This window comes from Mesoplodon densirostris, chromosome 3 (genome assembly GCF_025265405.1).
Source record: "Mesoplodon densirostris isolate mMesDen1 chromosome 3, mMesDen1 primary haplotype, whole genome shotgun sequence".
Lineage (NCBI taxonomy): Eukaryota > Metazoa > Chordata > Mammalia > Artiodactyla > Ziphiidae > Mesoplodon > Mesoplodon densirostris.
In genome coordinates, this window is record NC_082663.1 from 141,520,916 (window position 1) to 141,541,118 (window position 20,203).

Below are 20,203 nucleotides of genomic sequence, written 5' to 3' on the forward strand. Positions count from 1 at the left end.
GTGGGGCCAGGCTCTCCGGGGAACCTGGCAATGCCATACAGCCGCCCCAAGGAGCCAGCCAACACCGGGGCCCAGCCGCACAGCACCCAGCGCTTGTGGCACTCACAGCACAGGCGGGGAGGTGGCTGGACTGGATGTGACTCCCAACCCAGGAGTTGAGTGACACCAAGACCCTACGCCAGCTGTACTGCATTCACATCAGGTGGGGATTAGCACCAGGAACTGAGTGAGCGGGTTCTGGACTGCAGGGAGGACTCTGGTTCTCCTAAGGCCATGTTAACCTGCATACAACCCTCGAGGTGGGTGGCCCATCTCCTGGGCAGGGAGGCCAAGGGACAGAGGGAGAAGATCTGGCCAAGGTCCCTGAGCTAAGGAGCAAACAGGGTCTCAATCTTCAGTCTGCCAGCTTCATGGGCCTCTGGGAAGTGGGCCCTGTCAGCCTACATGGGGTCCAGAACAGCGAGTCAGCCCAAGCATCAGGAACATTGAATGAGCCTGCCCAACTCCACCCGCCAGCCTCCTACTCTATTTCCAACCTCACAGGTGGAGTGTACAGAGCGACCAGGAGAAGTGAGAGTGGACAGCGAGGCACCCTGACTCCTCCCCTCCTCCGCTCTGAGTGACCATGCAGATAAGGCCTGGCCAGGACAGAGTCCGCTGTGTGCCTGGCACCAGGCCAGGCCTCTCACACCTGGCAGGGAGGAATGGTCACATTCCATCAATGCCCAGGAGGAGAAGGACAAGGTCCAGAGGTCATAAGGGGCAGACTCAGCACCTGATCCTTCACAGCAAGCTGGGAAAGCATCCCCCTCGTCACACAGCCCCCTCCAGCCCTCACATGGTCTCATACAGGGAATAGCCTCTTAGTGGAGACTCATGGCCTGGCTTGCCCCAAGCTGCAGCGCAGGGCCTCCACACCCTCAGAACCTTCCAGGAACTCCTTTACACATGAGAATGCCCAGAAGGAAGGAAATGTGGGCAAAGCATAAGTCTAAAACTAAGATGTTGGGACCCCTAACTTGAATGGATGTGGCTCCTAGGTTTTGCACAGGAATTTCGGCGACACAGGATACAACCCAGGAGAACCTCACAGCGCTTCTATGAGCAGCCAAGTGGTGCCTTGCTGACTAGAAAGCATCGCTCACTGGATAAATGAACACCAATCCGTGCACTGGCTTCCTCATCCTCCCACGGCTGCTGAGGGCACAGAGTGATCATGGGCCACAAGAGGGCGCCACTGGACCAGTCTGGCAGCAAGCCCAGCATTGACCTCCAACCCCTGGGGAAATGTCTCAGGGAAGATAAAGTGGAGGCTGCAAATGGGTGACTGGCAGAAGACTGATGAGGCCAATGAAGGTGTGGAGGAAGCCCCAGAGGAGGCATGGGTGGGGGGGGTCGGGGGCAGGGCCCTGGGGCCTTTAAGGGCGTCTCACCGACCTTGACTGGTCTTGGTGTGATGGTCAGTTCGTGTGTCCCCCTGGCCAGGCCACAGCCCCCAATGACTCTATGAATGGTAATCTGGGTGTGCCGTGGAGGTACTCTGTAGATGCAGTGACACCCACGACCAGCTGACTTTAAGGAGATGACCCTCCATTCTCTGGGTGGGCCTCATCCAATCAGCTGAAGGCCTTAAGAAAGAAACTAAGGCTTCCATGAGGAGGAAGAAGCTCGCCTATGAACCCCAGTGCCAGCTCCTACCTGCCCCATGGAATTCAGACTCATCAGCCCCACTACCACATGAGTCAATGTCTTGCAATAAATCTCTTGGTATCAATGTATCTACACATGCAGACACATATCTCCTCAAGGCTCCATCTCTCTGGAGCATGCTGGCTGGGGCAAAACCCACAGAACCCCTGGTTCTGTAAGAAGCCAGCAGGCTGTCAGGTGGAAACTGACTTCGACACATATGGCAACTCTTCAGATTAAAAAAAAAAAAAAGTCCTGCAATGAAGACTAGAAGAAAAACTAAAGTGTTCTAAAGCACCTTTGGTAGGTGGACGATATGGGAGTCCTAAGACCTGGGGTGGGTAAGGATTATGGACAACCCACCCTTTCTTCCATTCCCCATTTTTTCTGTAAGATGGTTATTTAGAATCAAATATCTTTCACGAAAAACTGGGAATGTTGAGTTTCTATAACCCCCCTGCCCAGTACCAAAAGCCAGACAAACACCCATGGTCCCAGGTCCACCGACAGAGACAAGTGTCCCACCCTGGCGGGGGCACAGTTCCAGGCTTGCTTGGGCTCTGGGGCCATAGTTTTGAATCAGCACAGAGATCAAATCAGAACAGGGGTTTGGTGGCTACAGGAAGGAAGTGGGAGAGACTGAGGAGCCACTGGACAGGAGAGCTGCCTTCAGGCCACAGATGGCCTGTTGGTGTGGCCCCAGCCACAGGACCAGCCTGGAGACAACCAGAGGCAGATCTTGACTCAGCATAGGGCCCAGCCTGGCACAAAGGTGGATGGGGCCAAAACACTGCTCCCAGCCAGCTGCTGTGCCCAGCAAGCCCTAACAGGGCAGGGAGCACACCAGCTCCACAATTCTAAATATGATTAAGACCAAAAAAAGACTCACCCCCTGACTTCCTTGAAATCGGATCGAAGGTCTCAGTGAAACAGAGTCCTGCAAAAAAGCAAGATGGAAAAATGTCAATAAAGATATCTGGAAATCCAAAGACTCACTTCCCAGTCATACAAGGAGCCAGATAAGGACAGCGTTTTCAGGAGGGGTGAAAAAAAAACCCACACATGTTGAAAATTACAGGAAAGGTTACCGGAGCAGAGTTTTGAAGGATCAATAGGAGTTCCTCAGATGGCACAGGGGCCAGGGCTGAAGGTACACATGAGAGGCAAGAGTGAAGATACAGGCCATGGGCAGCCCCCCTTCCCCATTCTCCAAACACCAACATCAGCCCAGGTCATCCTGCCTCAGAGACACCCCACTGGAAAGGAATCGGGGTAGGTGAGCACCACCAGCCAGGAGGCAGGCTGATGAGGTGACGCCCTGCCCCCCAACACCCTGGCAGGACAGAGCCCAACGCCTGCCCAGCTCCCACGTCACAGCTTCAGAGCAGCTTGTCACTGCACTTGGAGTGGCGGAATTTCCAAATGTCACAAGAAAAAATACACCAAAAAACTCAAAATAATTTAAGCTTTAGCTATTCAGAGATCAGCCTTCTGGTGGAATTTTAGAAAGAACACGGATCCAGATGGAGGGTCGCACCTCTCTTTCTCATCTATCTTGGGGCCCTCAGCACCCACCTTCTGTGTAGCAGACATCACCCGACAGGGTAGTGCTGGTTTGTCACCACAACCCCTTCCCTCTACCCCCAAACCCACAGGACCCAAATTGGCCTCTGTGGCCATTGTCCTCCCCAGTTCCTCCACAGGGTGCCGATGTCTTGGGCTCTCCCACCTCCATCGGAGCCCACCTCTCAGGTCTCCACCCTAGTGCCCCCTAGAGGGAGGGGAGGCTCTCCCACCTGGGCCCCCCCACGCCTCTCTCAGAGCGTCTGGAGTGGCTACCTGTCTGCTCCCCACCCAGAATGTCAGGCCCCCCGCAAGCGCTGGGTGGGTAGAGGAGCTACATACACGTGGGGAGAACCAACCAGTGGGCAGACTGGCCTCTCGGTGCCCGTGACCCCGTCAGCCACTGGGCCGAGGGCTGTAGGCATGTGAGGGAGACAGGGCTCAGCCAGCTTGGACCCTGTGGGCCACACACTCACCCCACTTTGCTTACCAGGAGCCTCCCCTTTTGCCAAGGATCTCCAAGGACTCCGCCATTTGGAGCAGACCTGAGAGGTCACACGGAGCTCCAGCACTTACCTCCATGGGATCTGACCCCCCAGAAACCACCCCACACTTCTAAAGCACAACACTCCTCACCGCCAGGCCGGCGTCAAGGTAAAGCCACCCTGTCTGTCGTCATTACGGAGCTCTCTACTGACCACCTGATCATGAAAGCTAGGAAGTCAGGGTGTTCTTGGCCAGGGAACAGCAAGTGCAAAGCCCGGAGCAGAGACGTGGGACACCATGGTAGTAGAGAGCATGCAGAACTTGGTTGTCGTGCCCCCAGGTCTCTCGGTCCAGACCTCCATGCAAGACTCAGCTCGGGGCTAACCACAGCACCATGTGTGTCTGTCATCCACACACAGCAAGGCCTCTGTGTTCCAGGGGCTTGGGGGACAGGGGCCATGACGTCAGCAATGATGCGAGCCCGGATTTAGGTAGCGAAGGAGAGGAACTAAGAAGGGTACACCTTCCCAGAAGAGACTCCACCAGGGCAGCCCCCTTGGTGCCTGGCTGACTTGATGGTGTGGTGGGCCATCCTCCCCCTGGATCACATGCTCCCTGTGGGCCATCTAGTGAAGGATTTAACTGGCCTAGTTGTCAAGCAAGTTATTTGGGAGACTCCTTTCTCACAAAGTCATTCAATCCCCAAGGGCACTGAGAATAAGACTTGATACTGTAGAGAAGTTAGCTGAGAGGTCTAAAAGCCCAAGCTTCCTCCACTATGCCAGGAGGGCTGGCTTCAAGTGCATGTCCCCATGCCGCCTGACTTTCATCATAGAACCAGGGTCCGGGTCACATGGGTTCTTGTGGTGTCTCCTCCCTCCAGTAGGAGGATCAGGCCAGGTCCTTCTCGTCAACAAGAGAGCAATTCACTCATACCACTGTGCGCGCGTGTGTGCATATGCACACGCACGCGCACACACACACGTGGGTGATGGGCCACCTGTCTATCACTATTAGCAAAAAAGACACCAAGCCAAGACCTGTCTAAATTCCACCAGCCACTGTGCCGGCAGAGGGGACAAGAGGCCCCATTTGGAAGGCTTTGGAACAAAAAGACGAGTCAATGACACTTGGTCAATGACTGAGGTGTATTCTTTTTTCTTTTTTTCCATTTTTTTGGGTCACACTCCACAGCTTATGGGATCTTAGTTCCCTGACCAAAGATGGAACCCGCACCCTTGGCAGTGAAAGCAGAGAGTCCTAACCACTGGACCGCCAGGGACTTCCTCTGAGGTACGTTCGTTTGTTTGTTTTATAAATTTACTTATTTATTTTATTTATTTATTTTTGGCTGCATCGGATCTTCGTTGCTGTGCGCGGGCTTTCTCTAGTTGCGGCGAGCGGGGGCTACTCTTCGTTGCAGTGCACGGGCTTCTCACTGCAGTGGCTTCTCTTGTTGCAGAGCATGGGCTTCAGGCGCGCGGGCTTCAGTAGTTGTGTCACGTGGGCTCAGTAGTTGTGGTTCACGGGCTCTAGAGCGCAGGATCAGTAGTTGTGGCGCATGGGCTTAGTTGCTCCGCGGCTGGCTGTTTGTTTACTGACTGACTGACTGGCTGCACCTCGCAGCTTGTGGGATCTTAGTTCCCTGACCAGGGATTGACCCCGGGCCCTCAGCAATGAAAGCACAGAGTCCAAACCACTGTACCGCCAGGGAAGTCCCTCCCCTGAGGTGTATTCCAATGGCACTCAGCCCATGCCGCCTAACAGCTGGCGACCAAGAGCAGTCAAAAGCACATCTGCTGGCACCAGAGGGCCCACCCTCAATGATCTGGGTTAATGCAGCTGCCTAAGCTGGCCGTGGCTCTCGCCCATCAGTTCTCCTCTGTCCTGGGGGTGACAGCCTTGACCCTTTCTGCAGAACTTTCCACATGGGGTGCCTGTAGGTAAGCTGCCTGCTCACCACTGTGTCCCCCCCCATCCGGTTTCCAGGAGGAAACACAGGCACTGGCCAGGGCACCTCTCCAAGGGCTGCAGGAGTCTCTGATTTTGGAGTGTCCTGCACACTGGCACGTGACCATCCCACCTGTCACAGACTCCCAGCTCGGAGGCCCAATAACATTTTAATGAAGCACAACAAAATTAAAATTGTTACAAGCAGGTTTAAGAAAAGAGAATTTTCTAAAGCGTTCTAAAATGTACTTAAAAACTACTTGTGCGTCTTCAACATCCACCAAAGTGGCCTTTGGCACATACTGTTTTGTTGTGGCGCAGGGGCTACCTGAAACGGAGATCTGTTTTAGATCAAAGTAAAGTTTCTATCTTCTTAAACAGAAGTTTTTAGGCGCTTACTGTGAAGCAAATACACTTTATTTGAATCACTCAAAGTGCATCCAGCCCTGTCACCTCCAAGAAACTATCGGAAGGAAGCTGGTCACGTGATAACTCATCGGTTCTCTCCCTTCCTTCTGAGTCAGGTTCAAAGTGGGGCAGGTAGTCTGAGGGTAACCCCAAGTGCCGTGGGCCCCTCTGGAAACCCTGCCATATGGGTCGCTCACAATGACAGAGGTGCCTCCCAGCACCTGGGGCCATGGCCCCACTTCCACCCTCTGCTGTTTAAACAAGGCAGGACAGGACCATCTGGGCTAATTCCCACTCCAACCAGCAAGCTGCAGGGGACGCCAACGGGGACCCTCACTTGCAGGTTGCTGGGTGTCCACTGGGTGCGCTCAGGACACAAGCCCCACCCATCAAAGGCCTGTGCCTGACTCCAGTGGGTGGCCACGGGGCTGTGGTGGGAGTAGGAGTGGCTGTGGTCTACTAGCAGTGCTGCACACTGTGCAGGTCTGATGCTGGCTGTTCCCGAAGGCTCCGGGGAAACCTGGGCAGAGCAGCCTCAAGGCCCCAGGCCGGCAACTTCCAACCTCCTGTAGGCAGGCCACACTGAAATCCAAAGATCCAGGATCCCTGAGGAACAGCCCACCTGCACTTCCCTTGACTTAACAGCCTGGTGAAGGCTCGGGACCCAGAGCCATCCCGAGCAGGGGGGGCACCACGGGACCAGGGCACATGGCACCCAGGAACACATGCTGCAGGCCGCAGTCTAAGAGCTGCATTTTAGGCTTGTTATTGCTAAACTCCACCACAAACCTCAAGTATCAGAGAGGGTCAAATGACTCGCCCAAACCCACACAGGGCCAGGATCCAACTCCACCTGCCACCTCCAAGGCTCTCTGTGCTGGGTGGTACACAAATTTGCAGCCTCCTTTTCTCTGAGCCCTTCAGGGACTTGTAGGCTGACCCCAGAAGGACACAGCCACGTCTGCTGCAGTCACCTCCAACCTTCTGTCTGGAGATTTTGGTGATTAGGCCGGTGACCCATGCCCTGCACTCCACTTAGAGGGGGCAGGCCTTTCCACCACTGGAAGGCCATGGTGGGCCACCCAAGCCCAGGAAATATTCACTGGATGGATGGAGGGGTGAATGGATAGATAGCTGTCCCGTTGAATCTTCTCAGTTCCTTCACAAGCAGGCCCCCATGTCAGGGCCAGACAGACCACCTGGGACCAGATAAGCCATCCACTGGTGACAACTAGGGTACTGGACAAAACACACAACAATGCTTTCAAAGTGAACACAGGCAGCACTGCCCAGAGATGTGAAAGAAGGGAAACGGCCAAGGGAGCCTCTGGACTGCTCAGCTCACTGCCTCCAGGAACCTCTGGACCACGGGCCAGGGAGGCTGAAGGAACTGCATGTGCGGGCAAAGGCCCATGAAGGTAAGGACAGTGCAGAGGGATAGCTCCTGGCACCTGCAGGGGGCCTTGAGCTGCTGCCCAGGAAGGCTTCAGGTCTCTCCCTGGGGTGGGGCCCCAAGCGCAGGAATATGGGCCAGGAGACGCCATAGACAGCCAGCCCAGAGGAGTCCTCACTGCACCACTCAGCAGTGGAGCTAAACCAGCCCTCATTTAAGGGATTCTCTTATTCCCCTTACTAAGAAATTTCAAAAACAAGCTTCCCCAACATCAGCTGATCCACTGCTAACCAAACTGCCTGCCAGCAGCCAGCAGAACTGACACGCTTTAAGACAATAAAATCCAGCAGACAATCCCATGGAATCTACAACACACAGTATCCAAAAACCAAAACTCTCCAGACATGTGAAGCTGTAGAAAAATGTGAACCTTAACCCAGGAGAAAAATCAGTCAATGGAAAGAGACCCAGAAAGGACAGAGAAGATGGAATTATCAGACAAGGGTTTCACTTTAGAGCAACTATTCTAAATTTAAAATGCTCAAGGGCTTAAAGGGAACCTTGAACTGGTGAGAAGAGGAATATGAAGTACCAGAGGAGAGTCACATGGAACTTCTTGAGCTGAGAAATGCAGTATCTTGATGAAATACTTACGGGGTGGGATTAACGTTAAACACTGTGGAAGAAAAGGTTAGTGAATCCGATGACAAAGTAATGTCAATTTACCCAAAACGAATCACACAGAAAAAAAACTACAGGAAAATGAACAAAGCCTTGGTGAGCCCGGCTGCGTGTCTGAAGACTGTGGGAGGTGAGGAAGGCCAGCCCGTGGCCCTAGACGGTGGGAAATCCAGGCGTGGGAAGCGTGAGGGGAGGAGTATTACCACAGGCGCCCAAGGCCAGTCTGTGTGAGTAGGAACACGGAAAAGCCGAAGTAGTGCCCGGACATGAGGAAGACGTCCAGATGTCTCACCGCGGCAATGAGCACCGCGAGGCTGCGTGGGACGTTCTGGAACCTTGCCATGGAGTGCTGTGTAGATGGCGGTGCAGGGCCATGGCCCAGAAACGTATGTTAGGTGAAAACTGTCTTCCCACGCCGCTTGCACACTCCGACAAGAACTCTGTAGATATGCGTGTGTGCATGCATGTGGGAAAATAAAAAGATTACTAAAAAAAAAAAAAAAAAAAAATAGCCGTGGTGAACCGTGGGACAGTACTAAGAAATCCATTATACATGTAACTGGAGTCCCAAGGGCATGATATCCAAAGAAATAATGGCCTCAAACCCCCAAATGTGACAAATACTATAAATCCACAGACCTAAGAAGCTCCAGGAGAAAACAAAGAACCATGTGGCAACACACCATAAGCAAACAAGTGCAGCGGGCTGACTGATGCACCACAAACGGAGAAGCACTCATGAGGCCAAATGTCAGAAACAAGCTCAGAGACCACAGAAGGACATCTTCAAAATACTGAGGAAAGAACACTGCCAACCCAGAATTCCATATACAGTGAAAAGAGAAGGTGACATAAAGATCTGTTCAGACAAAGGCTGAGAGAGTCTGTTTGCAGCAGATCTGCATTACAAGGAAGGTTCTGGAAGTTCTTTAGGAGGAAGGGAGAGTGACACCAGATAGACATGCAGATCTGCACAGAGGATGAAGACTGTCAGGTTATGGTGAACATTTATGAGCATGAAAGACCTCTTTCTCATTATGTTTCTGTAAAAGATAATTGATAGTTGAAGGCATAAATAACCATAATGGAGTACGGGATCTGGATGTGCAACACTAAATGGGTGGCAACCAGGGGCAAGGAGGAGGGGGAGACGGGAGCAGACTGTCCCAGGGTCCTGACACCATCTGACCCACTGCAGGAGATTAACTGGGAGGGCGTGGTCTCCCGGTGCCAGAGCTGACCCAGACCTCCCTGCACCTCAGCTCTGGGGACGTGGAGCAGGTGGACTCGCATATTTGCCTCTGGACATGCTGAACGTGCACCTCTGGCCTGGTCAGACCGTTTACCCGTTCTTGCCCTCAAGGGGTACTTCCCGAGCCTCGAGGGTCCCAGGCCATGCCTCACAGAGTGGAAGAGCTGGACACAGAGAGGACACCACATGGCCGTGACTGCACACAGAAGGAACAAGTAAGGGGCACAGTGCACATGGCGTAAGGAGATGAAGCGGAGACGCTGAGGTGGACTGCAAGCAGCAAGGGTGGCAGAGACACCAGCCATGGGTGAGAAGGCAAGGTTTTTGTTTTATTGATTGATTGATTGATTGATTGGCTGTGTTGGGTCTTCGTTGCTGCGTGCGAGCTTCCTCTAGTTGTGGTGAGCAGGGGCTACCCTTTGTTGCGGTGCGCGGGCTTCTCATTGTCATGGCTTCTCTTGTTGTGGAACACGGGCTCTAGGTGCTCAGGCTTCAGTAGCTGTGGCATGTGGGCTCAGTAGTTGTGGCTTACGGGCCTTAGAGCTCAGGCTCAGTAGTTGTGGCGCATGGGTTTAGTTGCTCCACGGTGTGCTCCACAGTGTGTGGGATCTTCGCGGACCAGGGCTCGAACCCGTGTCCCCTGCATTGGTAGGCGGATTCTTAACCACTGTGCCACCAGGGAAGCCCGAGAAGGCAAGGTTTGAGGGCAGCCATGGTATAAGCGAGACAGGGGCCCCTCTGGGTTCGTGGGCCCTCTCAGAAAGTAGATGTGGTACCAACAGTGTCTTCTGAGCAAACAGGCAGAGGTGTCTTTATAGTAGGACCAGCGTCACCCTCCAGACCCACCTAGCCTGCCCTGGACCCCAGCAGCTAGGACGTCCCTGGTGGTGCATGGGCTGAACGTGCAAACATGGTCCTTCCTTGACTTCTGGCTGGCTGTTCCCTGCAGGGGCTGACAGCTCACAGGATCAAGGACGCACCGCTTGTTAGGGGTACCTGCCATCCTGTTACCTCCTCTACATTTTAGGGAGCAAGAGGGACTGACAGACTAGCCTGGGCAATGCCCACTTCCCTGTCTCCTCAGCAGCTTTCGGGTCAGCCCTCAGACAGTGATTAACAAGCCACCAGGTAATGTAACTTCCCATGACACCACCCCCCAGGCACAACACCGCCCATCTCCATGCCTGTCACACTTGGTACATGCACAGGCTATACCTCAGGCTGGCAGCATTACATATGACACGCTTATAGTCTCTTCAGACCCTCTGAGGGCTTGTGTTGCTCACATCACAGGCTCACAGGTCACGCCCTCCCCCGGGGCCAAGCTGCCCAGTGTGGCACCTCCTGAGTAGCAGGCACCGACCCCCACACCAGCCCCGTCAGCACCCCGAGTAGCAGAACACCATCCCCCATTAGCAGTGCAGGGAGGATGAAACCAGGAGCTGCTCAGGACAAGTGTCACTGCTAGTGCCATGCTTTGCCTGAGAGCCCAGGGCTGAGTTGGGAGGCCTGGCAGTGGTGGGCAGTGGGGAGGCCTCAACACAGCAGGGCAGGGGCGTCCACGCCCTGAGGTCACTCAGCCCCCAGGCAGCTCCCCAATGCGTGGGGCGCAACTTGGGTGAAGAAACCTGTTTAATAAAGATGTTGATGCATGTAAGAAAAAACAGGGTGGGCACAGGGCAGTGACGGGCAGGGGAACAGGCAGGCCTGTGGGAGAAGGTGTGAATCCTGGCCCGAAACTCCTCTTCCCTAAGATGGGGCAAGGGCGAGAAGGAAGCTTACGGCAGGGATCCTCTTCTCTCTCCCATGGAGAAGAACACTTCGAGGGTGAAGCAACAGGAAGTGGCTTACGAAATCCACCTCCAGGTCTAGCGACCAGTTTGTAGGAAGTGCAGTGGGTAAGGCATCAAGTTACACTTGCAGTTCTCCACTGGGTGACTCTGCCCCAGGGGACACTGGCGACGCACAGAGACACTTTAGGACGTCGTAACTTGGTTGTGGGGGGCTGCTCCTGGCATCTGATGGATGGAGGCCAGAGACTCTGCCCAACAGACTACGGTGTACAGGATGGCCCCACCATAGAGTGACCCAGCCCCAGACGTCAGTGAAGTCAAGGCCGAGAAGCCCTAAGCTAGCTGTTGCCACATGGAACGCAACGAGGACAGTGACTGCCAGGGCAGAACATGGGAAATTCCTTGGGACCGATGAACTGGTTTCTTCAACCAGATGAATGGCTCGAGGGGAAGAATGGAGTGCTATAAATTACCAAAGACTTAACACGAATGTCACATGTGGCTCTGTGTGGACCCTGCTTGAACTAGCCTCAGTGAAGAGCCTGTGGAGAGCCAGCAAGGGTGCTCTCAGGGAGCTGTGCGGAGGCGATGTCTAAAAAACACAAGTCTGTATCTGTTGACATTCAACACAGTGATTGAAATAGCCATGGATGAAATGAAAAGATACCTGGGATCGTTTTAAAGATGCTCTAGCAAAATCAAACAAACCAAAAATGGGGGAATGAGGAGGGCACAGGGAAAAGTTGAGACAAGATAGGTAAAAGCTCAGAGGGTGAGACTGACGGCCAGGGGGCAATTGTTATTCTCATCTTCATCCCACAACCCATGCACATTCCCATGTGAAAAGATTTAAAATAAAAAGTAGAACAAGATAGAAAGCCCAGGGCTTGCCTGGTGGCGCGGTGGTTGAGAGTCCGCCTGCTGATGCAGGGGACACGGGTTCATGCCCTGGTCCGGGAGGATCCCACATGCTGCAGAGCGGCCGGGCCCGTGAGCCATGGCCACTGAGCCTGCGCATCCAGAGCTTGTGCTCCGCAACGGGAGAAGCCACAACAGTAAGAGGCCCGCGTACTGCAAAAAAAAAAAAAAAAAAGATAGAAAGCCCAGAGGTAGGGCTTCCCTGGTGGCGCAGTGGTTGAGGGTCCGCCTGATGATGCAGGGGACGCGGGTTCGTGCCCCGGTCTGGGAGGATCCCACATGCCGCAGAGCGGCTGGGCCCGTGAGCCATGGCCGCTGAGCCTGTGCGTCCGGAGCCCGAGCTCCGCAACGGGAGAGACCACAACAGTGAGAGGCCTGTGTACCGCAAAAAAAAAAAAAAAAAAAAAAAGAAAGCCCAGAGGTAAACCCACGCACCTATGGTCAACTAATCTATGACAAAGGACGCAAGGATATACAATGGAGAAAAGACAGTCTCTTCAACAAGTGGTGCTAGGAAAACTGGACAGGTACATGTAAAAGAATGAAATTAGAACACTCCCTAACACCATACACAAAAATAAAATCAAAATGGATCAGAGACCTAAATGTAAGACCGGACACTATAAAACTCTTAGAGGAAAACATAGGAAGAACACTCTGACATAAATCACAGCAAGATCTTTTTTGATCTACCTCCTAGAGTAATGGAAATAAAAACAAAAATAAACACATGGAACCTAATGAAACTTAAAAGCTTTTGCACAGCAAAGGAAACCATAAGCAAGACGAAGAGACAACCCTCAGAATGGGAGAAAATATTTGCAAACGAATCAACGGACAAAGGATTAATCTCCAAAATATATAAACAGCTCATGCAGCTCAATATTAAAAAAACAAACAACCCAATCCAAAAATGGGCAGAAGTCTTAAATAGACATTTCTCCAAAGAAGACATACAGATGACTAAGAAGCACATGAAAAGCTGCTCAACATTACTAATTATTAGAGAAATGCAAATCAAAACTACAATGAACTATCACCTCACACCAGTTAGAATGGGCTTCATCAGAAAATCTACAAACAACAAATTCTGGAGAGGGTGTGGAAAAGGAACCCTCTTGCACTGTTGGTGGGAATGTAAACTGATACAGCCACTATGGAGAACAGTATGGAGGTTCCTTAAAAAACTAAAAATAGAATTACCATATGATCCAGCAATCCCACTACTGGGCACATACCCAGAGAAAACCACAATTCAAAAAGACACATGCACCCCAATGTTCACTGCAGCACTATTTACAATAGCCAGGTCATGGAAGCAACCTAAATGCCCATCGACAGACGAATGGATAAAGAAGATGTGGTACATATATACAATGGAATATTACTCAGCCATAAAAAGAACAAAATTGGGTCATTTGTTGAGACGTGGATGGATCTAGAGACTGTCATACAGAGTGAAGTAGTGAAGTAAGTCAGAAAGAGAAAAACAAGTATCGTATATTAACGCATATATGTGGAACCTAGAAAAATGGTACAGATGAACCGGTTTGCAGGGCAGAAATTGAGACACAGATGTAGAGAACAAACGTATGGACACCAAGGGGGAAAAGCCACACGGGGGTGGGGGTGGGGGTGTGATGAACTGGGCGATTAGTATTGACATGTATACACTGATGTGTATAAAATTGATGACTAATAAGAACCTGCTGTATAAAAAATTTTTTTTAATTTTTAAAAATTTAATTTTTTTTTTTTGCGGTACGCGGGCCTCTCACCGTTGTGGCCTCTCCCGTTGCGGAGCACAGGCTCCGGATGTGCAGGCCCAGCGGCCATGGCTCACAGGCCCAGCCGCTCCACGGCATGTGGGATCTTCCCGGACCGGGGCACGAACCCGTGTCCCCTACATCGGCAGGTGGACTCTCAACCACTGCGCCACCAGGGAAGCCCCCCCCAAAATTTTTTTTAATTTAAAAAAAATTTTAAAGTGCAGGACTTCCCTGGTGATGCAGTGGTTAGGAATCCGCCTGACGATGCAGGGGACATGGGTTCAAGCCCCGATCCAGGAAGATCCCACATGCCGCGGAGCAACTAAGCCCGTGAGCCACAACTACTGAGCCCGCATGCCACAACTACTGAAGCCTGTGCACCTAGAGCCCGTGTTCTGCAACAAGAGAAGCCATCGCAACGAGAAGCCCACGCACCGCAGCAAAGAGTAGCCCCTGCTCACCACAACTAGAGAAAGCCCGCATGCAGCAACGAAGACCCAACGCAGCCATAAATAAATAAATAAATAAATAATTTTAAAAACATCTTTATTGGAGTATAATTGCTTTACAATGGTGTGTTATTTTCTGCTTTATAACAAAGTGAATCAGTTATACATATACATATGTTCCCATATCTCTTCCCTCTTGCGTCTCCCTCCTTCCCACCCTCCCTATCCCACAATAATTTTTTTTTTAAGTGTACATGTACAAGACCCCCCACCCAAGGCACACTGAATGGACAGTGTGGGAGGGTGTGAGGCTGGTGAGCACAGAGCTGGTGCTTCACGTGGGGGAAAAGGATGGAGCCAGTGGAGGTGGAAGGACCATCAAGGACGGGGCAGATCTGGACACAGTCCCAGGATGCCCACCACTGGCTGAACGTGGGGAGCATCAGTACCCAACACTGCCCCTCTCGGTCCTGAAGTGCCCACTGGGGGCAGTGGCAACTGTGCCCAGGCAGCATGCTCCCTGTGGCCTGAAGCCCCCGTAACTCAGAGGTGCCTGAAAGTGATGGGAGGGAAGGCTTCTGTTCCTCCTTAAAGAGTCTGTCTTTCTGATTCTACAAAGCACAAACGTAGCCCATGAACTGATTCTGCAGAGCTGGGATCCAACCTCTCCTGAGCAGTGCGTGGCCAGAAAAGGGCGAGGTTAGGTCCTGGGAAAAGGCCTGTCAGCCGACCTCCTGGCAACTGTCCCCCAATTTCCAGTAAAGCAGAGACGATTGGGAAACGGCTTTCAGGAATCCTCCCTGCGACTTCCTGGCAGGTTCCGAGTGGGATGCTGAGACCATAGAGAGTTTAGACAGTGTCTGGGACCAAGAGGGGCCATTTGTGTGAACCACAGGCGGGTAGGAAGGCCTGGGATGCATCCCCAGATCAGTCCTGTGGGCGTGGCCAGCTCAGGGCCAAGCTGGGAAACCTGGGCGGACACACTGATAAGATTCTTCTACCCTTACTTGATGAGGTCACAGCAGAGCAAGGGCATGGCAGGCCAGCACAGGGGCCCACAGCAGCTCCTCCCCTTGGCCGGGAGGACGGCACAACATTCATCATTATGTGAAGGGACATGTAAAGGCAAGAAAAGGGATTCCAAGTGGCCATAAGCCAGGTGTAAATCAGGACCCACACGGTGGCCAGCACAGCAAGTATTTCTTTCTAAAGTCACAGAAGTGCACAGAAAGCTTAGGGAAAAAATTTTAAGACATCCTGAGGATTAGAAAAACAGATGTAAATCACCTGCAACTGTCTCTGACACCTTCCCATGCATTTCTGTTTGCTCTTCTTGGGTCAGCAAATAAACACGGTCAGCACCAGACGGGCCACCTTCCTTTCTGCTGCAATTCCCACATGCCCACCTGTACTCCAACTCTCCCCTCATCCCCAGTGACCTCCAATCTATGTTCTGTCCGTATGGTTGCATCTTTTCTAGAAGGTCATATAAATGGAATCATACTGTATTAGCTTCCTGTGGTTATGTAACAAGTCACCACTAACTTGGTGGCGTAAAACAACAGAAGTTTATTCTCTCAGTCCTGGAGGCCAGAAATCAGTATCCTTGGGCTGAAATCAAAGCATCACTGGAAGGGCTGACTTCCCTCTGAAGGCTCTAGGGGAGGATCCTTCCTAGCTTCTTCCAGCTTCTGGAGGCTCCAGGCATTCCTTGGCTTATGGCCGCATCACTCCAATCTCTGCCTCTGTAGTCACATCACCTTCTCTTCCTCTGCATCAAATCTCTCTCTGCTCTCTCTTAAAAGGTCACTTGTGGGGCTTCCCTGGTGGCGCAGTGGTTGAGGGTCTGCCTGCCGATGCAGGGGACACAGGCTCGTGCCCCGGTCCAGGAAGATCCCACATGCCGCAGAGCGGCTGGGCCCGTGAGCCATGGCCACTGAGCCTGAGCATCTGGAGCCTGTGCTCCGCAAAGGGAGAGGCCACAACAGTGAGAGGCCCACGTACCGCAAAAAAAAAAAAAAAAAAAAAAGTCACTTGTGATCACATTTAGGGCCCATAAACCCAGGATAATCCCATCTCAGAATCCTTAACTCTTTAAAATAATTTTTTCTTGGCTTTTTTTTTTATCTAAACATAGATTTACATTTATCATATTTTACTATTTTTTTAAACTTTTTAAAACTTATTGAATGAAAGATTCTTTAAATTCTACAGTGCTTTACAATTTTCAGAAGTTTCACCCACATGATTTCAAATAATCCCATAATAACCCTTTTAAAAAAAATCTCCTACTCCTATACTGTCCCTCCCTGCTTCCCTCTCCCCACTGGTAACCACTAGTTTGTTCTCTGTATCTGTGAGTCTGCTTTAGAATCCTTAACTTACTCCCACCTACAAAGTCGTTTTTTTCACATAAGGTCACATTCACAGGTTCCAGAGGTCAAGGCCTGGACATCAATAGATAAGGGGGCCCTTATCCGGCTGACCACACAACACTTAGCATAATGCCTTGGAGATTCAACCACGCTGCTGTCACCAGAAGTTCATTCCTTTTGACTGCTTAGTATTAACCCACCATATTATACTACAGTCTGTTCATCCATCTGCAGACTAAGTTAGGACACTGGGGTCATTTCCAGTTTGGGGAACTAATGAATCAACTGCTATAAACATTCACATGCAGGTTTTTGTGCAGACACGAGTTTTCATTTCACCTGATGAACAGCCAGAAGCGTGACGGCTGGGTCCAAATGGTAAGTGTATGTTTAATTTCATGAGAAATGGCCACACTGGCTTCCAGGGTGGCTGTACATTCTGCAGTCCCATCAGCAAGGAAGGAGAGTTCCACTTGCTCCCCGCCCATGTCAGGATTTAATGTTGTCAGGTTTTCTATTTTAGCCATTCTCGTAGGTGTGAAGTGGTATCTCGTGGTTTCAACTTGCACTTCCCTAATGACGTGGAATGTTCTCATGGACTAATCTGCCATTCTTGAATCTTTATGGTGAAGCTATACAAATCTCCAACGCATTTTTTAAAACTGGGTCATCTTATTATTGCGTTTTGAGAGTTCTTCTTATATCCTAGATACCAGAGCTTTAGCAGATGAGTTTTACAAAGATTTTTCTCCCAGTCTGTGGCTTGTCTTTTTTTTTTTTTTTTTTTTGCTGTACGCGGGCCTCTCACTGCTGTGGCCTCTCCCGTTGCGGAGCACAGGCTCCGGACACACAGGCTCCGCGGCCATGGCTCGCGGGCCCAGCCGCTCCGCGGCATGTGGGATCTTCCGGGATCGGGGCACGAACCCGTGTCCCCTGCATCGGCAGGCGGACTCTCAACCACTGCGCCACCAGGGAAGCCCCTGTGGCTTGTCTTTTTATTCTCTTAACAATGTCCTTCAAAAAGCAGTCCTTAATTCTATTTTTAAAAATTTATTTATTTATTTATTTATTTATGGCTGTGTTGGGTCTTCGTTGCTGCGTGCAGGCTTTCTCTGGTTGCGGCGAGCAGGGCCTACTCGTCGTTGTGGTGTGCGGACTTCTCATCGTGGTGGCTTCTCTTGTTGCAGAGCACGGGCTCTAAGTGCGTGGGCTTCAGTAGTTGTGGCATGCGAGCTCAGTAGTTGTAGCTTGCTGGCTCTAGAGCACAGGCTCAGTAGTTGTGCGGCACGGGCTTAGTTGCTCTGCGGCATGTGGAATCTTCCCGGACCAGGGATCAAACCTGTGTCCCCTGCATTGGCAGGTGGATTCTTAACCACTGCGCTACCAAGGAAGTTCCGCTCCTTTCTTTTTTTTTGAATGGCTCCATTTTATTAAAACCTTCTAAATTCTTACCAACTTCCCTCTCCTCTCCGCAAAAAGAAGTTCCAGAGAACTGCTGAGTCCAACACCACCACCCCCGCCAGATCCCACTGCAGGGTCTCCTTCAGAGTCCCATGTCTGCATGCTCTCTGCATCATGACCCCAGACACTCCCTGGGTGCTGACCAGCCAGATGGTGCAGGGTTTGAGGACATCATCTGGTTTCAGCCTCACAACACCCATGGGGTGGGGTGGGGTAGGTGGTGTCCTGCCTGCCCCTGATACCCCTGCCTCACCCTGAGCGGCAGCACACGCTGCTCCACTGCTCACACACCCATAAAGCCAACAAGTCAGGCCTAGGCCATGTGGAACAAAGACCACTCCCCTGCCGGGTCCCGTGTCCCTCGTGTGCCAGCAGACACGACTGCCCCAGGTGTCCAAAGCAGTGACTCTACAGAGGGGCACTGGACAAGTCAGAGCACAGGGGACGTCAGTACACAGGAAGGGCAAAAGGACCCGCAGGGCAGGGTCTGGTGTGTGTTCTACTTAAATGTCGGTGGGTGGGTGGCATCTGAGCCCTGACTGGAGGGGAGCTGCACAGACTTGCTGGGCACAGGCTCTCCATGGAAATCACAGCCAAATTGAACATGGTGACTTGTGGTATCAAGGACAGCAGGCCTCCATCAAGAAACTCACTCCCATCTTTGACTACTCAGATATCAGGGTTCCTGCTGTTACGACTGAGGAAAATAAAGTACAGACGGGGGGCAGAGCTGCTGGAGGTCACAGGGCAGGGCTGGGGGCCCCAATCCACCAGCAGAGCTGATCCCAACCTCACAGGAAGGCCAGTCCTGGGGCCCTCACACGGCTCATGCTCAGTCACCGCCCCATTAGACTGTATCCCAATTTCACAATTTATCCAAACTCTGTGAAAAGCACGTGACCCCGTAGTAATGGGATGAGACAAACATTTGCTAAACAATTCTTCACATTAAAGTGCTCCTTGGGGCTTCCCTGGTGGCCCAGTGGTTGAGAGTCCGCCTGCCGATGCAGGGGACACGGGTTCGTGCCCCAGTCCGGAGGATCCCACATGCCGTGGAGCGGCTGGGCCCGTGAGCCATGGCTGCTGAGCCTGCGCGTCCGGAGCCTGTGCTCCTCAACAGGAGAGGCCACAACACTGAGAGGTCCGCGTACCGCAAAAAAAAACACAAAAAAGTGCTCCTATTCCGCTGAGCCCTGTTCCATCCACAGCTGCCTGCAGCACATCCCAGGCCTGCCCCCAGGGGAGTGCGCTCTCATGAGCCACCAACCCTGCCACCTCTCTGAGCTCTGCAACCCACGCCTGCGCCAGGCCCTCTTTTCAACACCTTTGCCTCGTTATTATTTCATCTTTCCCATCTGCCTTTCCTCAAATAGAAAAATTAAGAAGCCGCCCCACGTCAGTACCTGCTGCACGCCCCCGGCACACGCACCCTGCAGCACTGAGCAGAGCCTGCGGAGGAGCCAGGTCCACACGCTGGACTCAGCCCCCTGTCCCCACATGGCCGAACCTCGGATCTCATCTTGTCTGTGTTACCGCTGCCCTGTGGGAACAGAGCAAGCTTGCGCAAAGGACCACAGCACCGTGTCTCGGAGTTTGCAGCCCAGGCCCTTTGCTCTGCTCTGGGGACCTGAGGCCCCCTCCCTCTGAGCAGGGAGTTGTGTCCTTGGCCTCATCTTACTCTCTTTCAGGGAGCCCTTGACAAGGCTGATGGAAGCACACCGGAAATGCAGACAAATAGGAAGGAAGATATCTGGGGCACTCTGCACCATTGCGCTTCTGACGTGCCTCGCCAGGAGCCTGAATGCTGGGTGGGCTTGTTTCTCCTTTCTATTTTTTTATTTTTTTAATATTTAAAAAAGAATTTTTTTTGATGCGGACCGCTTCTAAAGTCTTTATTACAATAAAGTTTGTTACAATACTGCTTATGTTTTATGTTGTATGTTTTGTTTTTTTGGCTGCAAGGCATATGGGATCTTAGCTCCCCGGCCAGGGATCGAACCCGCACACCCCCTGCAT

At 52.1% G+C, this 20,203-nt stretch overlaps 1 protein-coding gene across 1 annotated transcript in view; it reads right to left on the minus strand.

Moving 5' to 3' along the window:
• The window catches only part of ELL (elongation factor for RNA polymerase II), an 80,866-nt gene that overhangs the window by 25,581 nt on the left and 35,082 nt on the right, over window positions 1-20,203 (minus strand). Inside the window, exon 2 of the mRNA XM_060093888.1 lies at window positions 2,579-2,626. Within this exon, the coding sequence (XP_059949871.1) occupies window positions 2,579-2,626 (48 nt within the window). The remainder of the gene's footprint in view (window positions 1-2,578; window positions 2,627-20,203) is intronic.